At 36.3% G+C, this 22,680-nt stretch overlaps 2 protein-coding genes across 2 annotated transcripts; one reads left to right on the forward strand and one right to left on the reverse strand.

Moving 5' to 3' along the window:
- The first annotated feature begins 12,768 nt into the window (after positions 1-12,768).
- Positions 12,769-13,794, forward strand: LOC145792343 (uncharacterized). Its single transcript, XM_082873094.1, has 4 exons — positions 12,769-12,865; positions 13,002-13,092; positions 13,272-13,367; positions 13,446-13,794. The coding sequence occupies exons 1-4, from the start codon at positions 12,810-12,812 to the stop codon at positions 13,692-13,694; spliced, it is 492 nt and encodes a 163-aa protein (XP_082729220.1). The 5' UTR covers positions 12,769-12,809; the 3' UTR covers positions 13,695-13,794.
- Positions 13,795-15,463: 1,669 nt separating this feature from the next.
- Positions 15,464-17,559, reverse strand: LOC145792344 (uncharacterized). Its single transcript, XM_082873095.1, has 3 exons — positions 17,333-17,559; positions 16,539-16,935; positions 15,464-16,178 (listed from the first exon to the last, which is right to left on the reverse strand). The coding sequence occupies exons 1-3, from the start codon at positions 17,529-17,531 to the stop codon at positions 15,536-15,538; spliced, it is 1,239 nt and encodes a 412-aa protein (XP_082729221.1). The 5' UTR covers positions 17,532-17,559; the 3' UTR covers positions 15,464-15,535.
- Positions 17,560-22,680: the final 5,121 nt, after the last annotated feature.

A 22,680-nucleotide genomic window follows, 5' to 3' on the forward strand; every position in this document is an offset into this window, starting at 1 on the left:
TGATTCAACAATATTGTCTCTATCCATTTTACCAACCCTTTTCCCATTCTTCTACACTGCTTCTGTAAGTCTGTGGGTAAGCACTTTAAAACTCTTTTTTCTTGATTCAGAGATCCATTGGTGAACATGCTGAGGTTTCCAAAATATATATTTGGAATCTATATTCTTGGCTTTTGGAATGACTAATGCTTTGTTACTAAGGAAAATAAAGCTCTTGTTGAATCTTGATTTGTAAGAGAAATGTAGTCTTGAAATTCAGGTTTTGGAATTTGGCCCTATGTTGATAAATCTGCCATAAATTGAGTATTAATCTTGATTGTTGTTTTGTTGATCTTATGGATGCTCGGGAAATAAATAGTTCATGCCAAAATTTTGTTTGAACATTGTTGCTTTATGTTGGGTTTAGAGGAACCAACCCGAATAGACAAAACCTTGATTGTTGCATTCTCATGAACTTGCTTAGAGGAATAGAATTGTTCTAGCTTAAATGGATCATTATTATTTGTTGATGTTGCCTCATTCTGATAATGCCTAGATTTGACAATGCTCGTCTTGTTTGTCGGCTCTGCTATTTTAGGTGAATGAATTCTTATAAAAATTCCACAATCCTGAGGCCCTCAGAACCCGCACTAATGAAAGCAAGGATTGTCTCTCAAAAGTCCAAACGGAAGCAAAACTGTCCCTCAGAAGTCTAAAAGTAGCACACACCCTACTTTGGCAAAAAAGATCCCTTCTGGCAGGCAATTGAGTTTTGAGGACAATTTTTCGAAAAGTCCAAGTGGGGCACACACTTTACTTCAATAAAAAAATCCTCGAAGTTCATACTGATGGAAGCGAGGCCTATTTTTCGAAATTCTGAGTGGGAGCACGCACTCTACTTCAGCAAGAAAGATCCTCGAAGTTCGCACTGATGGAAACAAAAGTTGTTCCTCGGAAGTCCAAATAGAAGCAATGGTTCTCTCTCAGAAGTTCGAGTGGGAGCACATTCCATTTTTCGGCAAGAAAGATCTTCGAAACTCGCACTAATGGAAGCAAGGGCTGTCCCTTGGAAGTTCAGGTGGAAGCACACCCCCTTCTTTGGCAAGAAATATCCTTTTTGGTTGGCAACCAAGTCTACTGCTCCTCCTTCTTCTTCGAGGGGCAACAAAAATTGAAAATTGTCTCAAGCAACATAACACAATGAAGATACACAATATAAAGAAACTAACGGAGATACACAATATGGAGGAAATAAATTTCTTTATAACATAGGAAAGAAACATAAAACTTCTTAGACAATGTAGTAAATACAAATTGTAAATGTCATAGATAGACTTCTTCTACAGAATGTTAACATTTACCCCTAGAGTTGCAAGGTCATTTGGAAAGCTTTCTCCAGTTGCTTGAGTTGTGGCTTCGGTCCATCTTGCATACATTTCTGGAGCCATTTCAGGCTTTAACACTATGCCCTCATCGAGAGGTTCTTCCTTCAACTCGGGGCCAACAATGAGAGAAACTGACCCCTCACACCTTCATAAGTAGTACACCATCTTGCCTCCCTCTCGGACCTTCATCATCTTACGAGGGTCAAGAGAGCTTTTGGGTAAAGAGGAAAGCTAGGACAATGGCTGTTTGCCTGACTTGACCTTTGGTTTGTCATCTGAGTAACAAGGCTCGCATGTACCAAAAGGTTTTTCTGAAGCCTCTATAGTCACTATCTCATTTCCCCACTTAGCTTTGACACGTTGATAATAAATTGAAAGCACGACACCATACTTGTGCATCCAAGTCCTTTCCAAGATAATATGATAGTTTGTCTCAAAGTTAATGATATGAAACCTAGTGGTCGAACAAATCACTCTTACGACCAAATCAATTGTCACATATCCCAGAGTAACTCTCTTTTCTCCTTCGAAACCCGTCATGACTACTAGTTGTTTCATGATGTGGTTTTTGGAAATCCTGGCCGTCTCTAGAGTTGCCCGAGTCATGATCCTGATGGAAGCTCAACCTCATTGATGTAAGTGGTCACATAGAGTGGTCGGTTATGTGGAAAAGGGCACTTTCAGTCTGCCTTAGAAAAGATTATAGCACTAGTCTGCTCCTTTGCTTTCCTTGGAATAGATCCCTCAACTGTCTCATCTCCCTCATGGTATACCTCGACAATGTTGATAATGGACTTGGTAATTTCAGTTCTCGCTTCCCCGAAGAGCCCAAGCTGATTGAAGAATTGTTTGAACTTGATGTTATCCTGGAGAGTCTTTGCATAGTGATCTGGATATAGTGATCTGGATCTTTTTCTATCCTCAGCGGCTCATAGTTGACCAACTCCTCAGTCTCATTGAAGTAGGATGGCATACAAACATGATGTTTTCTTCTTGGATTGAAGGATGCTTCATAACCAACTCTTCTTTCCGGATTAAATGGTTCACCATAAGAAACTTCCTCACCTTCTAGCTCAAAAAAATCTTTGAGGGAGTGCTATTCATCCTCTGGTTCAAGGGCGTCTTCAAGGGAGTGCTCCTCATCCTCCGAGCTTTTAATTGTTTCAATCATTAGCCTGTCATATGTCATCATAGCCACACATTTTAGGATATCCTAGAGCCCTTGTTCTTTGAAACTTAGCTCATTCGCTTCAACTTTCTTTCTAAAGATCTTCTTAAGCGTTCGACACTTTTCTGTAAGATGTCCTAATGATCGGTGGAAAACACAATAATTAGGGCCCTCGCGATCCTTTTTCCGTAAATGCTCTTCAATATGAGGCAACTTCATTTCCTCGTCTGCCACTCATTATATGACTAAGGCCTTCGCTTCCTCAATACTACATGGAAAATGAGTGTCATCTTTGCAGCCCTTCCTCTTATGCCCTCTGAGTGCCTCCCCCTGCGACTTTCAGGTAGATGACGCGGAAGTCGTAGTAACAGAAGTTCATCGGGATGACTTAAAATTGGTTTTATAACTAGTCTCGAACCCGATCTCCTAAGACTGAAGTATGTTGATGTTCCGAGATGCTTCAATTAGTGCCAAGAAGGTGGGTAACTTGTGCTTAACAAGAAATATCTTGTATCCGTTCAATGCCCCTTCAACATAGATTTGGACCAAGTAGCTTTCCTTTACTGCTTTGTGACAATCTACGGCTTTGTCTTGGAACCTCTTCACATATTTGAGAATGTCTTCACCCTCCCGCTGCTTTTCCTTACATAGGGTAAGTGTGGTAACTTTTTTGGCCACTTAAAAGAATTTGGCGTGCAATTTGTTAACCATTTCCTCCCAACTTCGGATACAGATTAGGGCCAAGTTAACATACCAACTATATGCTCGATCAGTAAAGGATTTAGGTAATTTTCTCAACCGGAGGACATGATTTGAACCATAAGTCCCCAAAGTCTCAATGAACTGAACAACATGTTCTCGAGCATTTCCTAGTTTGCCATTAAATTTGATGAACTTTGGCACTGTATACCCCTTCAAGTATGGATAACTCAATATCTCGATAGGGTATAGTGGCTTGACATCCAGATCAAGCAAAGAGGGTAAAGTCCTCTTCCCCATTCGAAATCGAACATGGCTTGCATATCGGCGAGAGTGAGAAATTATTGAGGGAGAGAACTTGATGGTGGTATTCCTGGAACTTGGTTTGAAGACCTTGAAGATTGAGCCTGGAGTGACTTGGCCATCTGGGTTTTGAGAATTCACCATCGGTGAAAACACATGATGATATTGGCTATTGGCACCTATGGACAAGCCATTTGGCGATGGGACATTGACTTGGGTCCTATAAAGTCCATTGCACGCCACGGCTATACCGGGTTGGGCTTGCAAACTTGGCGTCGAAGCCAAATAAGACCCGCTCGGTACGTGGGTAGCATGTATTGTTGGTGGAACGAGATTAGGCATGGGTGGAGCATCATTTTGTGTAAACATGCCCCCAGAATTTGCTTGAACACCAACCATTGTCGGAGCGCCATTAAATGCGCCAGAACCTGCCTTGGTCACCATCGGATCATAGCTTGGACCAACATGGAGCCTGGGCACAAGCAAGCTAATGTTACCTATTGTGGCTTGAGCATGTGTTGCTACTACTGCAGTGTGTTATGCTACCGCTACATTTGTTGTAGCCTGAACATGGCCTGACACTGCCTAACCGCATACCACTACTACTGTTGTTGTGTTTCCGTGAGCCATGGGCTGGCCGTGGCCTACTTCTCCTTGGGTTGTAGCTTAGCTGTGGTTTGCTCCTCCATGGGCCTGATTTTGCACTCCGGTTGGAACAATTCCACCTCCAATTTGATTTCCATTGGACGCTGGTGCAAAAGTAGAACTCATTACCAACATGGTGTGAGTGAGATTCTAAAGCATGGTAAGAATCTTTCGTTGGGTATTTTGAAGTCCATGAATGGCTTCGAGCAAGAGTGATTGATTTTGAGCCAAGGTCCTCTCATCACCACTATTGGAGGATCCTTATTAGTGAACTTTTTCTTCTCTCCCTATCTTCATTGGAGTTGTGTGAGTTTCGGAACACGTTGAGACCATTAACCAATCCGCCTCCCCAGTGAAGTTGCCAAAATTTATGTGAGGGTTCAAGAATGTTGTTAGAGAATTCGTATTCTCTAGAAATGATGAGAGGCTTAGATTCTTTAACAGTCATAACTAGGAACACAATAGCAAAGAGATGATGGATATAAGAGATTGGGTAAAGAAAAAGGCAAAGTAATTAGAGAGAGAACAATGGCAAGGCTCTCCCATGGAGAAAGGAAATTAGTTGTCTCCCAAGAATTTTCTCTTCAAAATCCATCCCTTATAAAGCTATGTGTGGGTGCTATTTATAGGCACCTCATGATGTAGGATGGAGCTCATGTGCAAGCCACATGGAGAATATTCCCTCTAACTACCTTGTCCAAGGAGGTGACCTCTCCGAGGAAAAGAAAAATCATGAAGAGGAGATCAACCTCTCGACAAACCCTTCTTCTTAATCACATCTAACCAATGATCCCAAATCATTCTAAAAGGTCAAGGGTAGTCCCAGAAGACTCTCTACCGCAGAAGGGTCAGGGGTGGTTCAAGAAAACGCCCTGCCATAAATATTTCCAAGTCTCAAAGACCCCCTAGATCGTGCCACCTTAACCCGAGTATAGGCTAGTTTAACCGAAGAGTGAATTTATCTCCACTCACCGTCCTCAAGATCGGATTCTTTGTTCGGACTCCATTACGCCCATCGTTTTGGTGCATAGATCCTGGAAAGCTCCGAGCCCTTAAGTGTTCTAAGACTCATTAATGGAGCAGTTTCTAGATTGCGTCCGAATCTGTTCGAAGCCAAGCACTTCGAATCTCTAGGTTCGTAGATCCGAACCGTTTCGAGTCCGAGATCAAATAGGTCTCTAGGTTTGTGGTTCCGAACCCTTTCAAGAGTAAGCAAATACCTCGGAGAATGGATCTCCTTCGAGGGTTTCATCTCTTCTGAAAGTAACAATTAACCTCCTCGGACACCCGTATGATCTGGACCTCCTCGAATGGGCTTGTTGGGCTTTCTGTAGAGATATATGCTTGAAATGTATCCTCCTCGGCCCGATTTGTTGACTTTCTTGTAAGCCCGTTCAATTGAATTCACTTGGCCCTTTTGGCAATAATTTCTCCAAGCTCACCAATTTTTGGGCTTTCCGATTGGGCTTTGATTGGGTTCGATTAATTAGTGGACTCGAGTTAACCCCTCTTATGAGTCGATTCACAAAACCTTCATAAGCCACTTTTGATCCATTTCTGTAAGGATTTTGCCCTCTTCCTATTTCTCAAAAGTATTTCCCTCGCCATGATACTTTTAAATTTAAAATCTAACCACTTCTACACTTCGTTTCATTGGTTGTTTAGTTATTAAATTATGGTTAAGGGTAAATTACCAATAGGTCTTAATAGTTGGACTTAATTTCTATAAAGTCCTATTGAAAATAAGTCTTGGTAAAATTATTGCTAAAAATAATTTTTTTGTGACAATTTTTTACATATGTCGCTAAAAATTGACAATTAGTGACTTTTTTGTCATAATTTTTATAAATTGTCGCTGAAACTTACAATTAGTGACCTTTTTTTATGATAATTTTTTCTCATAAGACTTATTAGATAAAAAATTTACTTATTAAGATTTACACGTAAGTATCCCTTATATTAAAATATCAAGTCACATGACGCTCATGACATAATTTAAATGTTAGAAATGTATTAAAATACAAGCATAAAAAAATTGAAACAAAAAACGCTTGACTCATACAATCAATATCATTACTTTACCTACCTACCAAAAAAACAGTATACATAAAATCATTCCAAAAAATAAATAAAAAATCACATTAATTAACAGGCTCTACATGATTATTATATATAGATATAAAAAAATGTGCATAAAGAAAATAAAAATAAAAATAAAATTTACTATTTAACAGATTGCGAAAGCAACGGGCTCTAATCAGGTTGGTTAATTTATTGGCCACCAAGATCATTGGTTCCACTCTCCAAAGTGAAATGCGTTGGGAGTGTTTCTAAGGGAACGTTTCTAAACTCTCGTCACCAATTTGTACGGTATCCTCCTAGACTTTTATAATGATCAAATTGACACGGGAAATAAATTAGAAAAACTATTATTGTAATTTGTCAATTATTTTATGGGTACTTTATTGGGAGAATTTCAAAAAAAAATGGAGACTAGACAAAATAACTTCAAAGTAATGGAAGTACAAAATTTACTTGCACAATTTAATACATAAATTACTTATACCTCTTTTACTCTGTAATTATTTTCTTAATCTTCACTTCTTTTTTATTTTTTTATTTTTATTTTCATGTTGATATGCTTGCTACTCTATTATTGTCCGGTAGAATTACTCAAAGTTGTTGCCAGTAAACAAATTCTTAAAAAGTTAGAACTAATATTGTATGGAAAGGGAAATGCTATGGTGTTGTTCATGGGAAAATTTATGTGAAATGATACAGTAGCCTTAGTTTGGTCCTCTCAAATCCTCCGTCAAATGTCTTATCAAATTTACGTTTGATAAAAAATTAGTTAAAACGATAGTCCAACTGTTTTGACAAATCATTATTAAATAAAGAAAGAGTTAAATTTTTCATCAAATCAAGGAAATTTTATCTGTTCATCAAATTTTGTAGGTGGTCATTGGGTCGGACGTCTGTCCGGACATCCTCCCAAACAACCAGGTTTTCTTTATCTGAATGTCAATTTTTGCTCTTGCTGGACAATCGCCCGGATATCCTCCCGGACGTCCGCCCAAACAACCGAATTTGTAAAAGATTTGATGAAAATTTTATATTTACCATTGGCGTGCATCATAACGGATCAAATTTTTTGTTAAAATTTGATGAATAATTGAAGATGCCCCTACACACGAGTATGGGAAATTTTATGGTATGCACCCCTTTAGAGGTACATACCATATCCATCCTACCACAAAAATGTGTATTATAAAATTTCGTAATATCAATCACAAAATACGTAATCTAGCTACAAATTGGTGTAACAAAATATTCAAAATTTTGTGGTTGATATTGCAAAAGTTTGTGACATGGTTACACCAATTTGTGACGAAGTTACAAATTTTGTGGTTGATATTACAAAATTGTGATAAAATTACACATTTTATAGTAAAGTGCGCACCATAGCATTTCCCTTTTGCCAATACACATTAAATTTAGGGTAAATTACATTGACTTTTCTTATAATTTGAAAAAAATACAATATTCTTTACAAGTTTGACATAATTACTTTAGACTTCCTTAAAATTATAAATCATATAATACTTAGTTTTTATCATTATTAATTCGTTAATCATATGAATGAAAAATTAATGTTATCATATATGTTGCACTGAAATATCCATTTAGGTAAATTACAATTAGGGTGTAAGAAAAATTATTAAAAAAAAAAATCGACAAAACAGATTGAACCAGATTGAACCAGCTATATTTGGTGTTTTTTTAACAAAAATTAATCTATGCAATTTTTTAGTTCGATTTTTTTTTATTTATTTATTTATAGTTCAAGCAACTTGTGCACCAAACTAAACCAAAACTAACCACTTCAACATATATTAAATTTATAATATATATAATATCATAATATAATGATATTAATAAGTATAATAAATTATTAATATTATCATCCGTATAACCCAAGTTAATAAACTATTATTATATATAATTTTAACTTTGACTCACTATTCTTGAAAGAGAGCTTTTTTAGTAAATCCATTATCTCAGAGTGGAGTTCCAGGAAACCCATACTGTTTTATAATATTCCATTAGGTCCATTTTATACAAAAAGACCAAAAAAGCCCTAAAAAAACACGCGCCCCTCTCTCTCTCTCTTTGAATCTAATAACCGTTTCTCTTCCCCTCTCTATTCTTGCGCAAGAAATCACGCACAGTACCTCTACAGTCCAGAAATCCAAACCATATTCCACATCGCCTCGACGCCCCGAAGACTGTATTCCTTCCATCGTTGCATCGTCGCATCGTCTCATCGTCTTCTCTCCATCCATACGCCGAGAAGCCTGTCTTCGTTCGATCGTCACATCGTCTCATCATCTTCTTCGCCGTTCGTACGCCCAGAAAACTGTATACGTTTCTTCGTCGAATCGTCACTTCGTCTCAACATCTTTGTCGTCGAAATGGGCAAAAAACGTAAGCATTCATTTATTCTGAACCCCTCAATCGTAATCCCTAAATTTTTTCATTTTTGCACTCAAAAACATTACACTTGCCATTACATTGTGTTCACAACTGTCAACAATCGACAATGTTCTAGTTGTAGTTGTTGTTATTGAAAAATGTGAACATTCACATTGTTTGGAAATGGTTTGATGATCAAATTATTCCAGATGTTACCCCGTTGTTGTTCAATGCTGTGACCATTCACATGGTTTCAAAAATTTTTTGGCCAGTTCTTTTTCTGTTGCTGTTGGTAACAGATATGAACATTCACATAGAGTTAAAATGTTTGCGTAATCAGGTATTAATGGTGTTGTTGTTGTATGCTGTGAAAATTCACAGGCATTGACACAGTTTGGCCAATTCTGTTGTTGTTCTTGTTGTTGGAAACTGTGCACATTCACATTGCCTGAACATTGTAGGACAATCAGATATTATTGGTTTATCTTGTTATAGCCTGTGAACATTCGCATTGCCTGGAAATTTTAGAAGAGTCAGATGTCGGTGGTGTTAATGTTCTTCGATGTGAACATTCACATTGCCTGAAGGTTTCAGTTCGATCAGATATTAGTGGTGCTTTTGGGCTAGTCTGTGAACTTTCACATTGTCTGGAAAATTTGCCTGAAAATTTAGGACATTTAGATATTATTGAACTTTCACATTGCCTGAAAGTTTTAGTTCAATCAGGTATTATTGGTGCTTTTGGGGTAGGCTGTGAACATTCACATTGTCTGAAAATTTGCATGAAAAATTTAGGACATTCAGTTAGTATTTGTGTTGTTGTTCTATGCTGTCAACATTCACATTTCCTTCAAATTTTAGGAGAGTCAGATGTCGGTGCGGTTAATGATATACGATGTGAACATTCACATTGCCTGAAGGTTTAAATTCGATCAGATATTATTTGTGCTTTTGTTCTACTGTGAACATTCACATTGTCTGTAAAATTTGCCTGGAAATTTACACAATACAAATATTGTTGGTGTTGTTGTTCTATGCTATCAACATTCACATTTGCTGGAAATTTTTGGAGAGTCAGATGTCGGCGGTGTTAATGTTCTACCATGCCAACATTCACATTGCCTGAAATTTTTAGTTCAATCAGATATTATTGGTGCTTTTGGGCTAGGCTGTGAACATTCACATTGTCTGAAAAATTTGCCTGAAAATGTAGGACAGTCATATGTTATTGGTGTTCTTGTTCTACGCTGTCAACATTCACATTTCCTGGAAATTTTAGGAGAGTCAGATGTTGGTGGTGTTAATGTTTTACTATGTGAACATTCACATTGCATGAATTTGTTACTTCAATCATATTATTGGTGCTGTTGTTCTATGCTGTGAACATTCAAATTGCTTGAAAATTTTAAGAGACTCAGATTTTATTTGTGCTGTTGGTATATGCTGTGAACATTCACATTCCCTGACGATTTTAGGACAATCAGATATTATTGGTCCTGCTCCTATATGCTGTGAACATTCACATTGCCTGAAAATTTTATACATGCTCTTCAACGGTGTTCATGGTTGTATAAAAATGCATTGTTTACCACACACTGACACGATATGTTCATTGTGTTTGTCGTGACACAGTCGAAATACACATTCATGTACGTATGTGAATGTTCACAACCACACACAAACTCTGGTGATTCACACCAACGCACACAACTGTGAACATGAACACTAGTGGAAATGCTGTGAATGTTCACATCTGTTCGACTATGCTAATCACATGAGCCTTCACTTAATTTTTTTTAAATGCTCCATTTTGCAGACGTCGCACACAAGAAAACCGGAAAGAGAAAAAGAGATGAGTCCCATGCGAAGGAAGAAACCCCAAAAACAAATACTTTCACCAATGTCGACAAGCGCCATGTGAACTACAGATCTAATATGACAGGACTGGTCAAATTAATGAAAACCACCAAGTTCACAGAAGCACAGCTTCGCTGCCTTCGGCAAACCCCTTTTTGGAATTTGTTTGATGCATTGAGAAACAATCAAATCGACCTAAATAAATGCATGAAGTATGATGATGTTGTTGTGCATGTACTACAAATGTACCAAGCTTCAGAAGATGCCTTCTACATTGGGCAGAAGAAGATGAAAATACACAACAGCGACATCAAGCTGATTTTCGGTGTGGACTGTGGCAGCAAGCCAATGGACATAACATACGGTGCGAAACCAAAGACTGGCATTGTAAACAGAAGATGCAAAAACGTAAGCCGGTTGACTTCAAAATGGATACAAACCCTTTTGACCGAGGCATTGAAAGGAAAAAAGAAAGATGACAACGAAGAAGTTGCGCGACTAGTGTGCATGTATGCTTGCCAGAAGCTTTTTTTCTCAACAAGCGGAGAGACAATAGGATGGGGCTACTACGCACATATGGTCCCACTAGAAAGCATGCAACAATATGATTGGGCCAAGCAAATTAGGACAATGTTGACATCGTCTATTTCCCAAAATGACAAAAATCCAGCAAAAGTCACCGGCTGTGTCATGTTATTGATGGTAAGTACCCATGTTTTCCAATAATAAGATTGAAATGTCCTCCAGTGTTTTTCATCTAAGCCAACTGTCAACATTGGCATCTGCACCTCTGATGTGAATGTCCATATGCAATTGTATTTCACATATGTGAATGTTCACATCTGACCAACTGATGTGACCGATCACATCCACTCATAACATACTACTGTGCATGTTCACAACAGTGCCAAAGCACTTATGTTTCTGTCATCATTCACATCAGTGATTCAAATGTGAACAGTGTGAATGTTCACATTCAATGACAATGTACCACTTTGAATGTTTACCACACTGCTCTGTAGGCAATTATGTTTTCACTACTGTGAATGTTCACATCTGAAGCAGTTAATGTCACTGATCACATTGACTCATAACATAACTCTGTGAATGTTCACAGCAGTGCCACATCGTTCACGATTCGCAGATGTGAATGTTCACATTCAATGATAATGTACTACTGGGATGTTCACAACAATGCCACTGTGATTAATGTTCACATAGGTTGCCATTACTCTGCAAATGCTAAATAACAATATGCGTTTCTTGTTTTATTGAAGTACTGGTTGTGTGAGCACACAACCATCCTCCAACCTCACAGACCCAATGCTTTTCCTCGCTGTGTGAAGTGGGATCTGACTGCTTTGCAGAAGAAGATGAAAACCATCTCCTTAGCAGATTTGGGTTTTAATGAGGTAGGGCCTTCAACTAGTGATCCAAACATTCACATTATAACACCACCCAAATATATGCGTTAATTAACATAATTTTTTCATTTCCAGGTTAATGCCGGTGAACTCTTTGCAATCCCAACAGAATTACAGAAGTTCAAGCGTAAAACATTGAAGGTGGAGCCTGAAATTTATGAACCAGGCAGAAAATGTCCCAACATTTCTGACATCAAGGGAGAACAACACAGTGGCAGCAGCTCCCATTTTTCTGGGGATGGGGTAGACCTGAAGGACAGTGATGAGGACATTCACATTCCATTTAGCAGCCAACATTATGACAGAGCTATTGTAATACCAGACACAAACCAACCTGATATCATTGATGTCCTTATCCAAGAAAATCGGAAGGCTTGGGGCGTCATCAGGCAATGGGAAGCAAAGTACAAACACCTTCAATTTTCATGGGAGTTGAGGGCAAGAGTCATAGCTGATCTTGAACATAGATTGTTTAACCAGTCCAGCCCGCCCAACGTGAATATCGAAATGAAGAAGTCCATGGAGCAGAAGGATCAAGAAATCAAACGCTTAACGCAGCTGGTCATCGACTTAGAATGCGATAAAACAATTCTTCAGGATCTTTACGATGACCAGTCAGTCCACATTGTCACACAAGCTATGTCAGAAAGGCAACCCCCTAGCCCAATGCAACACAATATCAGCCCACCTTCTAGGGTCAAGCGTATAAAGGAAAAAGATCGCAAAGAACATCGCCTGCCTGACTTCCAATACCCAGACTTACCTGGACAAAAGCAGCCCTATCCAGTCGAAATGGTTGAAGATGAGGAGGAACACCCAGCAGCGAAGCAGCCAAAAAAATTATCCTTCACCAAGAAGTTCAAAGTCTGGGCCAAGATGTCCAAACATGACAAACAAAAGGTCCAAGCTTTACAAAAAAATGGAGGCGATGAGTAAGTGACTGTGCAAACATCCAATGTTAACATTCACATTCCGTAGTAGTCTATATTCCTAACTGTGTTCAGTTTTTTTGGGTTGTTGAGATATATGCAATGTGAATATTTACATTGGTTTGTTAATAATGCACAGGCTGCTGGTGTGGAAAGGAGATTCGAAGGCTACACATGTGTATTTTGATGACATTGTCAACCTTATCAAGGAGGAATCAATACACAGCAATGTATGCCATTACAAATATAATTCAGTCTTCATGCATATGCACACACAGCCACACACACACTGATGTTGTATCACATGTGTGAACATTCACATTTGTGGTTGCTCATAGCAATTGTAAACACTGATGTGAATGTTCACACTCACGTACGATATTCATAATATGACCCCATGTTTGTGCAGCTCATAGATGCATATGCTGAACTGTTGCATGAACAACAAGAGGTGGTCAACCCAACTTCAGATGAAGCCTCATTGATCTTCACGAGCATGTGTTTGGTAAAATCCATCATTCCTTTACTTGTAATGTGACTGTGAAACTTCACAGTCCATTAATTATTTGTCAAATGTGTACAGAAAGTGATACGAGAGTACCATCCTCGCAAAAGGAGTAAACACATTGACGCACATGTCAAAAACTACCAAGGAGAGAGATACCTACTATTCCCATTGCATCATGAGTACCACTGGACGATAGTTGTGTATGATGCTAAAGAAAATTTGTGGAAGCATTACAACTCGTTGCGCCCAAGACCAGGCATACATGACCCGCATATCGACCAAGCACAGGAAATTGTAAGTGGCTATTTTTCAACACAAACATGACTTGTTCTCGTGCATTAAATGACTGTACACACACATATGTTTGTTGGTCCCTAATGTGAAATTCCATACACAGAGGAACTACATTGAGCATGTTGTGACCGTTATTGGTGAGTCATCACCGCTACACACTAAGTTAGCAGGCCAAAATCCAGCACAACCAACCAAAAGTGTTGATGTCTGTCCTCAACAAGGCGACGACTCGTAAGCCTCACTAAATTTTTTTTCAAATCCTCCACAACCATTATGCAAATATTCCTGTCAACTGCTAATCAAAACCATTTCACATTTACAGAGTGGACTGCGGACCTGCAGTATGTTACATCATGCGGGCGCACGTATATCATGAAGAAATTGTGGGCAGCCTCAGTAGTGCAGAATGGTGTGGACTACGAGATTTGTTAGTGCATAGTTTTTTGAATCATAAGAAATCAGAGCTTCCTTAAAACCTATAGGTGGGGGGTGTCCACCTACGAACTTAACCAACAGTCGATTTGAATGTTAATATGGAAAACGTTGATATTTTGACACAGCAACTGATTGTAAAACAGTGATACAACATCTGTTAATAGGGAAAAGGCAGCTGCGAATTTTGAACTACTTTTGGTGTTGTTATGTTTTACATATGTGAATGTCCACAATTGTACCACTAATGTGAATGTTCACAGTCACGTATGATATGCATACTGATGTGTTGTTGTGAGAAAAATTTCTGCAAGTGTTTGAACCTGACTGTTGTTTAGTACACATACCTTGTGCAGGAATGTACACTTGGTCTACGTGACATCAGTATAGATCACATACACATGTGTAAACATTCACATTTGTGGTTGCTCATAGCAATTGTAAACACTGATGTGAATGTTCACACTCACGTACGATATTCATAATGCCGTGTTGTGATGAGCATTCACTTATGATATTCAAATGCATATGCACTAATGTTTACATTCACTTACGATATTCATATGCACTAATGTTTACAGCTATGACTGTTCACAGTTTCAACACTGATGTGAATGTTCATAATCACTTATGATATTCATAATGACGTGTTTTGATGAGCATATTTGATGCGATTTGTGGAACCAGTTTTCAATGTAACACACATACCTTGTGCAGGAATGTACACTTGGTCTACGTGACATCAGTATGGATCACATACACATGTGTGAACATTCACATTTGTGGTTGCTCATAGCAATTGTAAACACTGATGTGAATGTTCACACTTACGTACGATATTCATAATGCCGTGTTGTGATGAGCATTCACTTATGATATTCAAATGCATATGCACTAATGTTTACATTCACTTACGATATTCATATGCACTAACGTTTACAGCTATGACTGTTCACAGTTTCAACACTGATGTGAATGTTCATAATCACTTATGATATTCATAATGTCGTGTTTTGATGAGCATATTTGATGCGATTTGTGGAACTAGTTTTCAATATAACACACATACCTTGTGCAGGAATGTACACATTGTTTGCATGACATCATTACGGGTAACATGAACAGGTGTGAATATTCACATTTCTTTACATTCATAACAGTTGTACATGTTCACACCATGTCAATCTTCATGAATGTGAAAGTTCACATCACATCTTGTATTCATGTCAACATTGACAACAATAAGGTAAAAACGTCCAACCCATGTGCAAGTTTTCACATAATATGATTCGTTTACGTAAGTGTGAATGTCCACATCATGTATTTATCATTACAACTTTAACAAAAAATCAGTTTCGTACAGAAAAAGAAAATGAAAAGGCACAAATGAATATAAGAATCCAATGTAAAACACAACGTTAAAATGAAAAATGTACATCCTATATCGGCTCCTTGCATGACTTCCGATTATGGCTCCCCAGCTTATCACATCTCCCGCACCTTATTTGCTTAAGTTTCTCACCCCTTGATGGGATCCTATTCTTTTTCGGCCTTCCGGGTGGTCTTTTCACAGTTGGCGGGTATATAGTGAAGTCCATGGGATCAAAAGACGGCTTCTCCACCGATGGTATAGGGAATATGGCACCCGAATACGCTCCACGATATGTCTGTACATGAAAGTAATGTTCCACACAATCATTGAGATTGTAGCGGCTCTTCTGAATGGCAACAACAGCATGGTCACATGGGAATCCGTTAATTTGCCATTTGAAGCACGAACATGTACGCCTCGCAACATCAACAGTGACAGATGGTATCGAATGAACTTCAAACACATTCTCATTGGCTTTGCTAACTTGCCAAGACCTGCTGTGATTGAACGAATCCATAAGCCTTGCTTCAAATGTAGGACAAATAAGCTCATTCCATTTGTTTGCTTGGTCACGCCGTGCAGACATTTGCCGCATCAACTGAGTACGAATTGTGTCCACCATTTGAGTGATAGGAAGATTACGCGCTTCTTTAATCCAGTTATTAAATGACTCCGCCGCATTGGAAGTCATCTCCCCATAACGCATGCCCCTGCACAATATCACAAACATTTTACACCCCGAAAGTTAACAGGTTTGAACACTCACGTTGACTGATGTGAACATTAACACCAATCGCAGTGGACATTAACATCAACTTACACGATGCACAGATGTGAACACTAACATCAACTTAAATGACAGAATGATGTGAATGTTAACAACAGCAAAATATGACAACTTGTTTAAACATTCACATCATTCAAATGAGTCATTGCTATCAGATGTGAACATTCACATCGCTGACATTGAACGTGAAACACAATTGGAAGATTTTACAAATCGTAACTGATAATTCACATCGCTACCATTTTGGCTTGCCCAATGGAACACTTTATGAAACTGTTATTACCTGAAGTATGAATTTGCCCAGTGCTCAGGTGCCAAGTCCTTGAAGAAATCATGTGCTCGTTGTTTACCCTCCTCTTTTAATTTTGCAAGCTTTTCATGGAACCCTACCACAGTTGGCTCATAAGCACAATCACCCAAACTACTTACTAGGTGATCCTTGAAGCCATTATCAATTCCTTTCATCCGGTCTCTTAAATTGCTCTTCAAGTGTTGTAAGCAATAACCGTGATGAGCCGATGGGAACACCTTCGGCATAGCTTCTAACAGGCCAAGATTACGATCCGAAATAAAAGTAATCTGCCGGTTACCATCAACAACCTTCCCAAGTTCATGCAAGAACCACGACCAATTCGCCGTGGTCTCCGAATCAACAACCGCAAATGCAACAGGAAACAGACCTACAACACAACACCCATCAATAATTCAGCAATTGATAATGTGAACACATTAACGCCCATCAATAATTCATTTTTGATTGTTCAGCAACTGATAATATGACCAATCACAGTAATGCTCATTAACAGATCAACTGACAGTAGTATACACTGATGTGAATGTGAATGTTCACATAACTATCATTAGCAGGCACAGATGTACAATACTGTGAATGGATCAATGTAAAATAATGTGAATGTTCACATTACAGGCATCAGCAGACACAGATGTGAACATTCACATCAGTGCATACTAATGTCAATGTTCACAGTGCTTATAATTTCTCCATCACTCATTTGTCCATACTATGCATGTCAATGTGAATATTGACATGAATATAGAGGTAAAAAAATTACTAACCATTGTTTCCGTCTTTTGCCGTTGCCGCCAGTAGCTGACCTTTGTACTTTCCTTTGAGGAATGTTCCATCCAAGAATAATAAAGGCCGACAAGAATTGAACCCAGAAATACACGCAGCGAATGACACAAAGAAACGACGAAACTGTTGACTACTCGCATCATAGTCAATATTGACATAACTCCCCGGATTGTACCGCATCACCGCATCCGAATACCACCGCAGCTGGTCAAACGATAATGAGTAATCTCCATGAATACTAGCCTTTGCTTTCTCCACAGCCAACCATACGACGTGGTAACTCACATCTAGCCCATAATCCCTCTTCAAAATAGTAACAACATCACACGGCCGAGTCAACGGCTTGTCCCTCACAATTTCAGATATGGTACTCGACACCAAATCCGAACTAACTCGTCGATTCTTCGATGTTCTGACATCCGTACCACACGTATGCACATCACTAAAACTCTTGATGTAGAAAAAATCATTTGCTCGTTGTGCTCTACAATGTATAGCCCACAAGCAGCCCCTCTCCTCCCGCATCGCACACACAGCAGTAACTCTTGTTGTCTCGTTCTTCACATATGTAAACTGAAACCCACATTGGATGGCGTACTTACATAAAACGTCACGAAATTCTTGTGCACCTCCAACAAACCGTTGTCCCACATGCGTAATACCATTTGCCCAAGAGGCTGACAACAACACCTTCTCGTTATGGTGGCAAAATCTTCGTAATGCATCAATTTCTTCCTCAACCCCTACTCGCACCAATCCCAAACTAGTCGACTGAACAATACCACTTTTCAACTCAACCACAACTTCTACATGTTGTACCCCCATTGATTTAGCAAGCAGTAACATGTTCTGAAATTCTTCCTCATTGTCCAAATCACACTTCCTAATCCCAGGTAGTTTACAGAATAGTGAAATAGAACCAGCAGACAACTCATCCCATTTCTCACACAAACACTCCACCAAACGAGAATAACACATTGCGCGGGCAACATTTATTACAGTTGTACTGCAACCATATGTACACACCAACAGCATAAAGGTATCCATCTCCTATAAAAACACAAAAACGACAACAATGAACATTAATATAAATCAATATGAAAATTCACTTTGTGCAGAAAATGGATGAGAACGCGTACAGCCGAAGTGCTAAATCCATGCTTCAGAATACGAAGATGTGAACATTCACATTGTTGTTAACAACATGTCAACATTAAGGAAACATCAAAGTAAAATGACAAAATCAACAATCTTCACATCATATTCGCGCGATGTGAACATTTACATTGAAACAGACACTCTAAATTATATGACACACACAGAGCCTCATTCAACAAACATCAATTTCAAATGAGAACATCCACATTCTTCACATAATCCACATTAACAAATTGTTAACATCCACATTGACCTATATACTGATAATCAAATCATCTACAGAGATCCTCATTACGCATGCGTCCAAGTAAAATGAGAACTACACATTTAATCAAAATCGACATCAAAAATCACATTGTGCAAATAATCAAAAATTACTACGTGTACAGTTCAGGTGCTAAATCCATAATTCACAAATACAAAGATGTGAACATTCACATTTATATTAACAAGATGCCAAAATTGCAAACATCAAAGTAAAAATGAGAACACCAACAAACTTCACATAATATTAACAAAATCTGAACATTTACATTGAAACATACACTCTGAATTATATCACACACACAGAGCCTCATTAAGTAAACATCAATTTAAAATGAGAACATCCACATTCTTCACATAATCCACATTAGCAAAATGTCAACATTCACATTGCCATATATACTGATAATCAAATCATATACACAGATCCTCATGACGCATACAACTAACTAAAATGAGAACTAACACTGTTCTTCACATAATATGAATGTACTCCCCTCCACAGGACGACGTAAGAAGCATATAATTGAAAAGCCAGCGCATCCAATTCACATCAATCCAAAAACAGAGCATCTGCTTCATCATACAAATGAACTGAACATTTATTCACAATCAAATTGATACTAACCTCAACCATGCAATCCTACAATCCTCCAGAAAGTCGAACACAACTGATTCGAACTACTTAAAGCTCGGAAAATGTGACAGCCGAACAGCTACCTCTTCGTCATCTTCAGTCGCAAACCACAGAACCAGAACCAGACTAGAACACCAACAATGAAACCCTAGCACCACCAATCCTTCGAACGAGTATGCAAAACATAAACGTATCTCTTGGAATTGGATTGATGAAGAGAAACGTAAAATGGAAACTGCCAAACTGAATCACCGAGGAAACAGCCACGTAAACAGGCACATAATATGTAAATGCGTATAACACTGTACACATACATATATATATATGGGGGCAAAATAGTCCAGTAAAATATGTTAAATTAGGAAAATGGACCTTATGGAATAAAAAGAAAAGTTTATGGGACTAATCAGGTTATCATATTCTTTTGTGGACCTAATAGGTTATAACAACTCTAGAATGGATTTATCAATAAAAATCTCTTCTTGAAACCTTAATTATTATTATTATTATTATTATTATTATTATTATTATTATTATTATTATTATTATTATTATTATTTTGTATTTTTGTTAATCTAGAAATTTGTAAATTTGTATTAAATGGATAGATTGGATATATTTGAAATGGTAAACAAATGACTAATTCAATATTTTTATATAAATTAATGACTATATCAGAAAGTGGATTAAATTTAAAAGGACTTACACTGATTAAATTGCCCCAAACTGAACCATTTCAATTGGTGCAATTTGGTGCAGTTTAATAAAAGAAGCAATTTATATTGGTACTCAAAATAATAAAATCGACATTATCTGTTAGATTAAAAAAAATATTTAAATACCGACCGTACTGAGCCAATTACATCCCTAATTACAATGACCTCTCTACAGGTTTTAAAAAAATACAATAAACTTCATAAGTTTGACATCGTTATATTCTTAAAATTTTAATTCACATAGTTGTTAATCTTATTTTCATAAAAAATAAAAAAAATAATATTCAATGTGTTTGGTTTCAGTTTTTTGAAAACTAAATTTTTTATTTCTCGTGCTTTTTTTTTGTTTTTAGTGAATATTTTTAAAATTTTAAGTAATTTTTTTTATTTTTTTAGATACATCTTATTTAGATATATCTGCATAATAAAATATTTATAAAAAAATATTTTAAAAAATTAATAAATCCATAAAAATATAAAAAAAAATGTATTGAATTTTCCTCTTTTTTTATATTTTTGATATTTATTGAATTTTTTAAAGATTTTTTACAAATATTATACTTTTTAAGTATATTTATGTCAAGTGTGTCTAAAAATTTTAAAAATTACTTAAAATATTAAAAAAAATCATTGAAAACAAAAAAAAAATACAAAAAACGAAGAAGTAGAATTTTCTGAAAAGTAAATTCTAAAAATTGAAACCAAATAGCGTGATTGTTATCTATTTAAACTATAGTATATATTTTTCTTATTTTTCTTTATGTCTCCGCTATATCTATATTAATTTTGATCTCGTTAATTTTATTAAAAAAAATTAATATAATTATATTAAAATTATATAAAATAATTATATATTATTTTAAAACTTAAGAAATATCGGTATAATTTATCATATATACTTTACTTTATTCATTATTATATATATTCTCATTTTCGTTATTAAGTTCCACCCGTTTAACTTTATTAAAAAAGAATCAATATAATTAAAATTATGTATACTTATAATATTTTCTCCTATCTAAAAACAATAAAAATAAAAAAATTAATTTATCCTAAATCGTAAGTGTAAAAAAATCAGGACTATCGTGTGCCCTGACAATACAGCTGACAATTCCAAAGCGGCAATGACTAGTATACCTACCATGCCCTACCCTCATCATTTTTGTTCCATAGTGTTAGAGCACGGCCACTTAAGATTAAGATTAGTTTGGCATAAATTAAATAATATAATAAGTTAAAAAGTTATTATTTTATTTAAGTCATATTATTTTATTTAAATCACATTATTTCTCTAACACATCACATCAAATTCAACTTAAACTCAACCTATATAAGTCAATAAGTTAAAAAATACATTTTTTTAGAACATCCCAAACCAACCCTTACTCGAAAACACTAAAAAAGAAACACTAGGAATATTTAGAACATCCCAAACCAACCCTTACTCGAAAACACTAAAAAAGAAACACTAGGAATATAATGAGTTGGTTTTTTTTTTTTTTTTATGTGATGGATGTCTTTATTTGTTTTTTTTTAATATTTTTTAATTTATTAGAGTTGTAAGTGTTATATTTTTTTAGTGGTCCCAATCACTTTTGGCCACCTAATGTCCTAATAGTATTATGATTAATAAAAACAATAAGATTCATAAATTTGTACTAAATATCTTATATAAAAAACATAAAAAAGTAAAATAAATTGTAATTGATATAAAGGGGTCGTTTGGTTGTTGAGTTAGGCTAAATAATCATAAAAGGACAAAAAAAGTTAAAAAATCACAAAATAATAAAAAAAAATTTACTATTTCAAAGTTAAAAAGTTAAAAAAATTAATTAAAAATACCAAACGAACAAAAAAAACTCTCAAACTAAAAAAATCAAAAAATTTAAAAAATCAATTACAAAAATCATTACCAAACAAAGACAAATATGTCCACATAATGCCTAAGGACTAAGCAATAATTTTTTTTTTTGTAGGTTTTTATTTTTATTTTTTGTAGAGGTCATAGGGTTGTTGCTATGCAGGTTCGGCAGTTGCTTTATGCCCAAGAAATAGGACCATGATGTCTTTTCATGCCTTAATAATTACATCCAAAGTAACTGCTTTTTATATCCTTTCCAAGCGGTATTTCTGAAAATTATGCTTATGGCCCTAGGTAAATTCATGTATTTCCGTAACAATTTTAGGGTTGGTTTGGGGTGTCCTAAAAAAGTGTACTTTTTGTCTTTTTATGAAAAGATGTGTAGAAAAGTAGAGAGGTGATGTGATGAAAAAAAGATAAAAAAATAAAAAAATGGATTATATAGTAGATGCCAAACCAAACCTTAGGGTTATGAATTTTCAATTTACAGGGATAGAATGGGATATATAGGCCTCATTTGATAAATTACTTTTTAATCTAAAATCAAAAAATTATTAAAAAAATTAAAAAGTCAATAATTTATATCAAAAAGTTAATTTTTTATTTATAATTTATATTTCTTTTCGTAAAAAATTAAAAATTCATTTTTAACCTACTAACTTTTTTATCTTATATTTTTACTAAAAAATCAAA

The sequence above is a fragment of the Camellia sinensis genome, chromosome 6, assembly GCF_055761805.1.
Source record: "Camellia sinensis isolate YWXY chromosome 6, ASM5576180v1, whole genome shotgun sequence".
In the NCBI taxonomy this organism is placed as follows: Eukaryota; Viridiplantae; Streptophyta; class Magnoliopsida; order Ericales; family Theaceae; genus Camellia; species Camellia sinensis.